Here is an 11,412-nt window from a genome sequence, read left to right on the forward strand (position 1 = left end):
CCCATTTTTAGGATTTGAACAGTTTTTTTCACGTACACCCAGAGGTTAATTTGGTGGGTTTTTTGTTTTTATTTCTGTCGTTATTCCCAGAATAAAATCTTACTGAGAAATGTTTAAAAAATATTTTCTTAAGTTCATTTTACACCATCTTTCAGAATTATTTTGTTAATGTACACCATTAATGATCAAATGTATCAACTGTTTCCTTACATTTCCAATATTTACCACATTGGCTTGAATATAGGCTGCACTTTTATTCCAAATTCTGATCTAGAAAAGTTAAAGAGTGGCTTAAATTTGTGACCTTAAGATATCGCTGTTGAAATTGTTACCAGGAGCATCCTACTCTCGTGTAGGACCCTGGGGGAGACACATGCCCAGCTGGCATGTTCTCTCCCTCCTGGTCTGTCGTTCGGGAGCTTCAAAAGCTTTATTCTGCCCGAACATCACAGTGACTGATACCAAGAAGCATCAGCACACTTAGGGATCCGCAGAGTCTTCGCAGCATGCGTAAACAGACCTCAGCAACTCAGCATTGTGGCTAATCTACTTTATTTACATATAACACACCTGGAGCACTGCAACATGGCTCCCTCCCTCTCTAGTATCAGACAGCAAAGAGAAATAACAAAGAACAATAGTCCCACTTCAGGAAACACAGTAACACAAACATCCTGTCTCCGTCACACCCCACACTGTGGAATGAAAACGTACACCGTTATGTGATAGACATCAATCCCATGACTGCAGACACGGGAATGAATCTCCAACAGAAACAGCTGCCTAGGAGAGCCTTTGGGGATACGTGACAATGGCGCCTGTCCTAACCGTGGCTCCCAAACCTCCTGCGAACTGCTGGGGGAAAAGGGAAGGGGCGAAGGCTGCAGGCAAAGGGGCATGGCTCCCCCTCCAGAAATCAGCCTGGGAGCACAAGACAACGGCAGGCACCCGCCTGCTCCTTCCAAGCCTCCCCTGAGCCGTCAAAATGAAAGGGGGGTAGGCCACCGGCAAGGTGGCGTGGCTCCCCCCCCGAAGCAGCCTGGGAGCGCAGGGAATGATACCCATAGGCTTTTCTTCTATATTTGCCATTTATGGGTGTGAGTGCATGCAGAATTTAAGGGAGCGACTTATATTTGGGTATTGCCATTTTTTATTTTCCCCCCCTTGAATTTTAAAGGTGTGGTTTATATTCAGGTGCGGTTTATATTTGGGCCAATATGGTATCACTTTGGCTAGTCTGTTTGGGGTCATTCCAGGCCAAATCACCTTGTACCATTAGATACCTATGAGATAACCTCAAATTAATGTTTTAAGATTTTTGGTCCAAAACTCGGTGCCAGATAAATTTTTGAAATTTTCAATTTTCACACTATTTAAAAAAGGTAAAGGACCCCTGACAGTTTAGTCCAGTCGCAGACGACTCTGGGGTTGCGGCGCTCATCTCACTTTACTGGCGAAGGGAGCTGGCGTTAGTACACCAGACAGTTTTCCAGGTAATGTGGCCAGCATGACTAAGCCACTTCTGGCGAACCAGAGCAGCGCATGGAAACGCTGTTTACCTTCCCGCCGGAGGCGGTACCTATTTATATACTTGCACTTTGACATGCTTTCAAACTGCTAGGTGTGCAGGAGCAGGGACCGAGCAATGAGAGCGTCAACCCCTCGTGGGGATTTGAACCTTCTGATCACCAAGCCCAAGAGGCTCAGTGGTTTAGACCACAGCACTACCTGCATCCCCTCATGCTATTTAGGCTAACAAATCCAGCATTGAACATTAAAAACTCCCCTAAACAGGGCTGCCTTCAGATGTTTCCTAAAAGTATGACCAAAAGCAGAACAAAGTATTTAAAACCGTATCTAAATTGCCTTCTTAAAAAAAAAAAAAAGATTTCACCTGGAGCTGAAAGGAGTCAGAATCAGGCATGCTACCTCAGGCTTGCCGATCAGAATGTCAGTGGATCGGAAATCCCCCTGCATGCACACGAAAGCTCATACCAAAGAACAAACTCAGTTGGTCTCTAAGGTGCTACTGGAAATAATTTTCTATTTTGTTTCGACTATGGCAGACCAACACGGCTACCCAACTGTAACAAACTCTCTGTGAGGTGAGTGGGGCTGAGAGATGGCGGACGACAACAGAATGATTTGTTATCCTGTTGCCAGGTTACCTGATTGGAATTGCCTGGCATCCTGGCCACTATTTTGTTATGATAACTATTTACTTCCTGAATCCAGCCACAGTTCACCCTATTCCTATCTTAAATGTGCCCTTGAGACAGGATTTGTGAGCAAAGAACAATGGGGAGGCTCCCCATTTCCTTTGAACCTTGCAGGATAAATATTGAGGTCAATTTGGAAGGGACAAAATGGTTTTCAGGACTTTTTCTGTGGGTCTCAGACATGTGGTCTATACATTTATGTATGTGCTTGCTTGGTACAGTTATGAACATCTTTGGAGTGACCTTGAGCCAGTGTGGTGTAGTGGTTAAGAGCGGCAGACTCGTAATCTGGGGAACCGGGTTCGCGTCTCCGCTCCTTCCACATGCAGCTGCTGGGTTACCTTGGGCTAGTCACACTTCTTTGAAGGTCTCTCAGCCCCACTCACCTCACAGAGTGTTTGTTGTGGGGGAGGATGGGCAAGGAGAATGTTAGCCGCTTTGAGACTCCTTCGGGTAGTGAAAAGCGGGATATCAAATCCAAACTCGTCTTCTTCTTCTTCTTCTTCTTCTTCTTCTTCTTCTTCTTCTTCTTCTTCTTCTTCTGTTGTAAATAACCCAACTTCTGGAAACTTCACACAATGTTGTTTCTGGGAATAAATGACTGATCCAATGTATTACCGTATATACTTGCGCATAAGCCGACTTTTTCAGCCCATTTTTTGGGCTGAAAAAGTCGCCCTCGGCTTATGCGCAAGTGAGGCGGGCGGTGGGGAAGGAAAAGCAGAGAGAAAGAGCTTCTCTCCGCTTTCCTATCCCTCCCCCCACCCCACCGGGAAATGTGCAGGACGGGGGCATCTTCTCCGATCCCGTCCTGTGCGTTTGCAGCTGTCTGCGAGGTGGTTGGGAAGGAAAAGCGGAGAGGAAAGAGTTTCTCTCCGCTTCCCCACCCCACCCACCAGGAAATGCGCAGGATGGAGATCTGAGACGTGTCTGCGAGGTGGTTGGGTAGGAAAAGCGGAGAGAAAGAGTTTCTCTCCGCTTCCCTCCCCCCCCACCCCACCAGGAAATGCGCAGGATGGAGATCTGAGACGCTCTTCTCCGTCTTCTCCGATCCCTGCTCGATCCCATCCCGTGCGTTTGCAGCTGTCTGCGAGGTCCTAGCGCCTCCAGACACAAGCTGGAAGGGTAAAGACGCCTCTGCCTCCATTCACCAGCAGAAAGGCACAGAATGGAGGATCGGAGAAGCACTGCACAATGCTTCCCCCTCTGTCAGTTGGGGGGGGGGGAGAGAAGTGGAGAGAAGCTCTTTCCTGCAAAAGGCACAGGACAGGATCAGAGAAGCTGGGGGCACTGGCTTGCCAAGGGTTAAAAAGGATTGAGTGGGATTCCTAGAGAGGTCAGGAAATACCAAGCCCACCTACAAAAGGAGGAGGGGGCCTTTGTCTCTCTCTTCTGCATGTGCTGCATCCCTGGCGCCTCCTGAATCCAGTGAGTCTCTGCTCATCTTGCAAAGGGGCCATTGGGGAGAAGAGGGGGTCCCTGGGATGAAGGGGAGGGTGCAGGGAGGACCCCCAAGTCAAGGAACAGAGCCTCTTGCCCCCCTCCTCTCTGCAAAGCCCAGGAGGAGGCAAGGTCACAGGAGCTCTGCAACTCTTATCTTCCTTTGGATCCATTCACAGCTTGGCTGTTTGGGAAGGGAGGGGGTCTTTGGGGAGGGAAGAAAAGGGCCTGAAAATAAACCCCCCCAGACACAGGAATCAGTCCCATTTATTGATAGAGGTTGTAGGGGGATGGAAATATTGGACATAAAATACACCAAAGAAATAAAAAGGAAAGCCTAACTGTTGGAAGAGGGGAGGGGGCAAATAAAAGAAAGCGCTTATTCCTGTGGTGCAGAGTCAAGCCTATGGAACTCCTTGCCCCTGTTTTTCTTTGAATAAATATTCAAAAACATTTAATCTACTGATGTCTCAATTAATGTAATTTTATTTATTTTTATTTTTGAAATTTACCAGTAGTTGCTGCATTTCCAACCCTCGGCTTATGCTCAAGTCAATAAGTTTTCCCAGTTTTTTGTGGTCAAATTAGGTGCCTCGGCTTATATTTGCGTCGGCTTATACTCGCGTATATACGGTATCTTCTTCTTCTTTGACAATCACTCGTAGCCAAGTCATTGCCTACAGACAGCCACCCAATCTCAAACAGCTCCTCACCCACTATCATACAACAACAGGACTCAACATGGACACTGGTACCAGAGCCTGCAATAAACCAGATGCCAACTTTGAGGCCACATAAACCTGGACAACACCATTACTGGCCCCAACAACATCAAACATACCATCTCAGGACTATTTATTTGCTCATCTTCCAACATTGTGTATGCAATCAAATGCTAACAGTGCCCTTCAGCTCTCTATATTGGACAAACAGACCAAACCCTACGCCAAAGGATAATGGACATAAATCTGACATCAGGAATCACAAGACAGAGAAACCAGTAGGAGAACACTACAATCTCCCAGGACATTCTATAAAAGATCTCAAAGTAGCTGTCTTAATACAAAGAAATTTCAGAAATAGACTGGAAAGAGAAGTGGCTGAATTGCAACTAATCACCAAACTTTAAACCATGGAGAAACCTGGTCTGAACAAAGACATTGGATTCTTATCTCATTATACATGACAAAGCTATCTTTAGCCATCTCACCCCTTGCCTTTCCCTTCCACACCTATCAGCTGATCACCCATTCCCACCACCCTTCTGAGTAATACCCCTCCCCACTCCCTCACTATATTTAAGGATCTGGTGACTTCTGTTTCAGTGTATCTGAAGATGTGTGCATGCACACGAAAGCTCATACCAAGAACAAACTTAGTTGGTCTCTAAGGTGCTACTGGAAAGAATTTTTGATTTTGTTTTGACTATGGCAGACCAACACCTGTAACCAAGTAAGATTGTCTTCCATAAACACGGTTTTAACAATGAGTCCATGACTGTGGAGGCCAATTCTGGACCCACACGTCTTTCCACAGTGGGGACATTGGTTCCCCGACGGGAGTTGATCCCGGTGTGGATTTGCCAAGCGTGCCTTCCTCTTAGCACGTTTCTCCCTTGCGTCCTGAGTTCAAGTGTCTTCAGGGCCCATGACACCTTTGGTAAAGGCTGTTCTCCAACTGGAGTGCTGGCAGGCCAGTGTTTTCCAGTTGTCGATGTTTATACTACATTTTGTTAGATTTGCCTTGAGACAGTGTTTAAACCAATTTTGTTGACCACCAGCATTATGCTTTCCATTTCTAAGTTCGGAATAGAGTAGTTGCTTTGATGCTTTTGAATTATGGTGCTGGAGGAGACTCTTGAGAGTCCCATGGACTGCAAGAAGATCAAACCTATCCATTCTCAAGGAAATCGGCCCTGAGTGCTCACTAGAAGGACAGATCCTGAAGTTGAGGCTCCGGTACTTTGGCCACCTCATGAGAAGAGAAGACTCCCTGGAAAAGACCCTGATGTTGGGGAAGATGGAGGGCACAAGGAGAAGGGGACGACAGAGGATGAGATGGTTGGACAGTTTTCTCGAAGCTACTAACATGAGTTTGGCCAAACTGCGGGAGGCAGTGAAGGAGAGGCGTGCCTGGCGTGCTCTGGTCCATGGGGTCACGAAGAGTCGGACACAACTGAACAACTGAACAACAACAACAGTTGCTTTGGAAGATGATCATCAGGCATCCGCACAACATGACCAGTCCAACGAAGTTGATGTTGAAAAATCATTGCTTCAACACTGGTGATCTTTACTGCATCCGGTACACTGATATTAGTTCGCCTGTCTTCCCAAGTGATGTGCAAGATTTCTCTGAGAGACCATTGATGGAATCTTTTGAGGAGTTGGGAGATGGCGTTTGCAAGTGGCCCATGTTTCACAAGCATACAGCCTGTACAAGATGAAGCAGGAGTGCCACTTCTCTCAACAGCATGCAGCGGGTTCACTACCTGTACCGGTACTTATTTTACTGGCAGGAGCTCTTCCATTTCGCCATTGACCGAGGGAAGTTTGTGGCCATGTCACCAGTGGAGGAGCCCAAAAGTGGGACAAGGACTATCTGCAGGGCTTCAAATCCACAGTGGATGGCTTCTGCTGGCACCACTACAGGATCCTTGGGCCCTTATTCCACCCCTTTTCTCTCTCACACACAGACAGACACACACACATGCAGCGCCTAAGGTGGATAAGCCTCTTCCATTCTCCTCAGTGGCAGCAGAGGAGGAGAGAGAGGGAAGAGGACTATTTCGAATTTGAATAAATGGATTAATTTAAGTGCTGTATGGGAGGCTGGCAGTGGGAAGAGGATTGTTTATATGGCAGAATGCCTTTGTAAAGAGGCAGAGAGAGGCTCCAAAAGCAAGATATGTGAACAGAAATGAGGGCGAATGAAAAAAAAACCCCGATAAGCGAGGGAGCCCAGGGATACTGCAGCCTCGTCTGCCAGGAATGGGCCTCCTTGGCGCCTAAAACTGAGGCGAGGCTCAGGTTTCGAAAGGCGGGAAGTTGGGAAAAGGCGGGAAAAGCCGTTTCCCTCAGAGCAGCCGCCGCCGCCTTCCCGGCGGAGGGGCGGGGCCAGGGCTGTTTCGTCACTGGTCCTTGCCCCGCCCTCCCTCCGCCTCCCCATTTCCCCGCTGAGGCGTCCTCGAGAGAAGGCCCTGGATCGCCCGCATGGAGCATGCGCAGCTCCTCAGAACCTCCACGGCCTCTGTGCGCTCGGCACGCCAAGGGTTAACAGGAGCCGAGCTGGAATCCTAGAGAGGCCAGGAAGTGCGGAGGGGCGTGCCAGGTCCTCCAGAGTGGAAGCCCCTCCTCCTTTGTCCTCTGCCAAGGCTGCCTCGGTGGCCCCTCCTGGGATCCAGTGAGTCTCTCTCTCTTTCCCCTTGGGCGCCTGGGGGAGAAGGGGGGGGGGGTCCCAGGGCTACAGGGGGAGGATGCCCAAGGGGTCAGCTTCTGCAAGGGGGGGAGACCCCCAAGTCAAGGAGCATCCTCCCCCTTCCTCTCTGTTCTTCCTTTGCCCCTTTGGGGGGGGGAAAGGGGGCATGCCATTGAAACCCCCCCTCCGAGGGAGGAGCCCCCACCAGGCCGCCCTTGCTTCTGGCACAGCCTTTCCCCCTAGGGAGGGTGTTACTTGGTTTGTGCCTAAATTTGGGTGAAGATTCCTGCATCACAAGGGGCTGGACTAGATGGCCTCAGGGTCCCTTCCCATTCAGTGGTTCTCTGATTGTAAATCCTCTCCCATCATTTGTATGTCACAAAATAGCATAATAAATGTGTCTGTGACATATGTTTCATTATTAGTGTCCACTGTATTGAGTTCTGGGTTGGTGAATTGGCTGGAACAGAAAAAGGCGAAACAGCATAGAGAATAATTAACAGATTAGCAATCCACATCCCCATAGTCAAACGCCTGGTCAGGATCCCTTGCGGTTGTGCTTACATTAAGTGTGAGTAAGTCATTTTTCCACTGGTGCTACAATGAAACAGTATAAAGTGTTGGTCTATGATGAATTCGGGGGATGGGATTCAAAGCGAGGAGAACAATTGCTCTATTGATGAAGAAAAGTTTTAAATCTTTGTTGCCTTACTGTGTTTGATGTTCATCTTATTGGAAGCCGCTGAGGCAACCTAGTCAGCTGGGCAGCATAATTGTAGTAGTAGTAGTAGTAGTAGTAGTAGTAGTAGTATATTACTATTGCTATACTTATATTTCAATTTAGATCAGCCAGATTGAGAAAAATGGTGTTTCCCGTCCCCCCGAGTCTTTATTTTTCTCTCATGGTGCTGTAATCAAGTTTGTTGTTGTTGTTCAGTCTCTTCGTGACCCCATGGACCAGAGCACGCCAGACACCCCTATCCTCCACTGCCTCCCGCAGTTTGGCAACCCACAAATCAAGTTTAAAAACAGCTTAAAACACTTACAATCACAATAAGTTCAGAGTCTTGATGGCTAGCAAAAGTCACCCACGTTTGTCTGGGGGTATTTTTCTGATCCTGACAGAGTGCCATTTTATAACAGAACAATGCCTTTGCTTTGTAGGGTTTGCCAGCACCTCTAATTCGGACAGGAAGAACTTTGCAGAAGAAAAAAGGGACTCTTTCTGATCTCTTGGGAGCTTCCTGAAAGCAGAGATGGATGAGCAAGACTTGGCTGGCCCTAAGCAGGAAGAGGCCAGCCATTGAAGATGGGAGCAGCGGGGGATTATGGGAAAACTCTGTGTGGAAGATCCTGGGTGAGAAGGATACCCTCCGCTCAGATGTGCAACAGCCAGCAGCTCAGGCAGTTCTGCTGCCAGGAGGCCGAAGGACCCCGAGAGGTTTGCAGCCAACTCTACCGCCTGGTCTGCCAGTGGCTGAAGCCAGAAAGGCACACGAAAGCTGAGATGCTGGACCTGGTGATCTTGGAGCAGTTCCTGGCTGTCCTTCCACCAGAGATGGAGAGTTGGGTGAGGGAATGCAGAGCAGAGACCAGTTCCCAGGCAGTGGCCCTGGCAGAAGGTTTCCTCCTGAGTCAGGCAGAGGAGAGAAAGCAGGCAGACCAGCAGGTGAGAGAGACTTTCCTCTGGAAACTCCCAAGGGGCTCCAAACCAGAGGAAGAGTATCCCAAAATGCGGTACTCATGCCCCATCCCTTTATAGATAGCATCCAAGGAATGAGATCTGATACCCCTAAAGTGTTTGCCTCTGCAAAATCCTTTTCTAATCCTTCTCTCCATTCTCTCTTATGAATCTTTGTTGCTCTTTCAGGGAAAGGATATGATGACAGAAATGGGTCCTGATTCCTCTGAGGCAGAGAGGACTCCGATGGACACCAGGGAGAGACCACTAGGTAAGGAGGGTGTTATTTCTCTCCTTGGTCACATTGTGGGGATTTATAAACTAATCTGTTAGTTCTTTTCCGCTGTCAGTGGCGGGCGGAGCTGCATGCACAGGCAGGGGAGTGGAGAGCAAGTGGGGACGTGGCTGGTGCACATCCTGGGGGCATGGCACACTGCCCGTAGGGCGCTGAATGCCACCCGCAGGGGTGTGGGGTGCTTCCCGGGGGTATGGTGCGCATTCTGGGGGCATGGCCCCTGGCGGGCGGGGGAGTGCACAGCACAAGTCCGGAAGCGGCCGCAATGGCAGCCCACTGGGATGATGGTGCCAGCGGCGGTACACTCCCCTTGCCCCTCCTTTCCTCCACTAGTGGAAGCTGTTGGGGCCTAGAGCCCAAAGGAGGAGAAATGTATTTTTACACAACTAAAATATGAAAAATATAGAAATGTCAAAAGGCACTCAATAGGATAGACTTCTTCAAAGGTCCATCTGTAGTTAGAGATGCACTCCTGAACCCTGGAGAGAAGCAGGTATTCATAGCTTCCCACTTCCATTTGTCTCTGGCAGGTGAAAGGTTGATGCCAGCAAGACCTCCTCATCCGTCTTTTCATGGTGGCGAAGGGGAAGCAGCGGCTATGGAAGCAGATCAGGTAGGGGGCAGGAAACCTGTAGGGAGGAGAAGAAGAAGAGGAGTTTGGATTTGATATCCCGCTTTATCACTACCCAAAGGAGTCTCAAAGAGGCTAACATTCTCCTTTCCCTTCCCCCTCTGTGAGGTGAGTGGGGCTGAGAGACTTCAAAGAAGTGTGACTAGCCCAAGGTCACCAAGCAGCTGCATGTGGAGGAGCGGAGACGCGAACCCGGTTCACCAGATTACGAGTCCACTGCTCTTAACCACTACACAACATTGGGAGAGAGGTTGAGGGGTGAGGGAGCCAGAATTCTTGGAAGAACAAAATGTGGAGTTCCACCCATTTACACAAAGATTAGGACCCATCATTAAAATAAAGTAATTCCAGCGAGATGTTAAAATAAGCATTTATATGACGTGGAGCAAAACAATCCCATTTAAACAACACAATTAACAGACAGAAAATAACAGAGCAATGTGTGGTAGATCACCTTTATGCTGTCTAAGAGGAGGACATTTCCCTTATTCGTTTAGGATCTGGTGTGCTTTGAGGATGTCACTGTTCATTTCACGGACGAGGAGTGGGCATTGCTGGATCCTGACCAGAGAGCTCTGCATAAGGAGGTCATGGAGGAGAATCGTGGACTCCTGGATTCTCTGGGTAAGGCTCTCTGAGGATAATCCTTTCTGTTTTGAAATTCCATATATCTCTCCTTGTGATGAATCTCCAAGGTTTGGATGGAACTCAGTAGCGCTACCTACCCAACCTGGAAATCTAAGGCCCCCCCCGAAATCACTTGGAATGGAGGGCGATTGGCGGTGTTGTCTGTGAATATCCGTCAGAGTGGGTAGGGAGGTTGAAGTAGCTTCTGTCAGATTTGTGTTTTTGCTTATGTTGGTTTTTGTTGACTAAAGAGATAACTGACAATAGATACAGAGCAGATTCTGTGACTGGGCCAAACAAAATTAACTGCATCTCAGGTTCCCATAAATATTTCAGCTAATACAAGCCAACAAAGGCAGTGAACTCCATAGTAAGAACTCTCATCTAATTACCTTCAAAACAAAATCGAAAATTCTTTCTAGTAGCACCTTAGAGACCAACTGAGTTTGTTCCTGGTATGAGCTATCGTTACCTTCAGTTCTTCCTCTTTACCTTCAGCTACCTTTACCTCTTTACCTTCAGCTAATTACCTTCAGTTCTTCCTCTTTCATAATGGTTCATTGTTGTCGTTCAGTCGTGTCCGACTCTTCGTGACCCCATGGACCAGAGCACGCCAGGCACGCCTATCCTTCACTGCCTCCCGCAGTTTGGCCAAACTCATGCTAGTCGCCTTGAGAACACTGTCCAGCCATCTCATCCTCTGTCGTCCCCTTCTCCTTGTGCCCTCCATCTTTCCCAACATCAGGGTCTTTTCCGGGGAGTCTTCTCTTCTCATGAGGTGGCCAAAGTACTGGAGCCTCAACTTCAGGGTCTGTCCTTCCAGTGAGGACTCAGGGCTGATTTCTTTAAGGATGGATAAGTTTGATCTTTTTGCAGTCCATGGGACTCTCAAGAGTCTCCTCCAGCACCATAATTTAAATTGTTCATTAGCAATGTTGAATAATGAACAGTTGTGAATGGTTGTTCTTCCTGAGGCTCTTATTAGTCTATATATACTGTATTAGTGTAACAATACCACTTACTGGTAATACCTATATAATAACCTATTACAGTATAGCCTATAGAATATAGTAACCTACTTAGTTTATTACACTGCATTTTC

General features: G+C 48.0%; 1 protein-coding gene across 1 annotated transcript; it reads left to right on the top strand.

Moving 5' to 3' along the window:
- The first annotated feature begins 8,385 nt into the window (after nucleotides 1-8,385).
- LOC117042598 (zinc finger protein 688-like) lies at nucleotides 8,386-10,367 on the top strand. The gene is made up of 4 exons (XM_033142134.1): nucleotides 8,386-8,433; nucleotides 8,947-9,028; nucleotides 9,583-9,665; nucleotides 10,181-10,367. The coding sequence occupies exons 1-4, from the start codon at nucleotides 8,386-8,388 to the stop codon at nucleotides 10,319-10,321; spliced, it is 354 nt and encodes a 117-aa protein (XP_032998025.1). The 3' UTR covers nucleotides 10,322-10,367.
- Nucleotides 10,368-11,412: the final 1,045 nt, after the last annotated feature.

Source organism: Lacerta agilis, chromosome 2 (assembly GCF_009819535.1).
Source record: "Lacerta agilis isolate rLacAgi1 chromosome 2, rLacAgi1.pri, whole genome shotgun sequence".
Lineage (NCBI taxonomy): Eukaryota > Metazoa > Chordata > Lepidosauria > Squamata > Lacertidae > Lacerta > Lacerta agilis.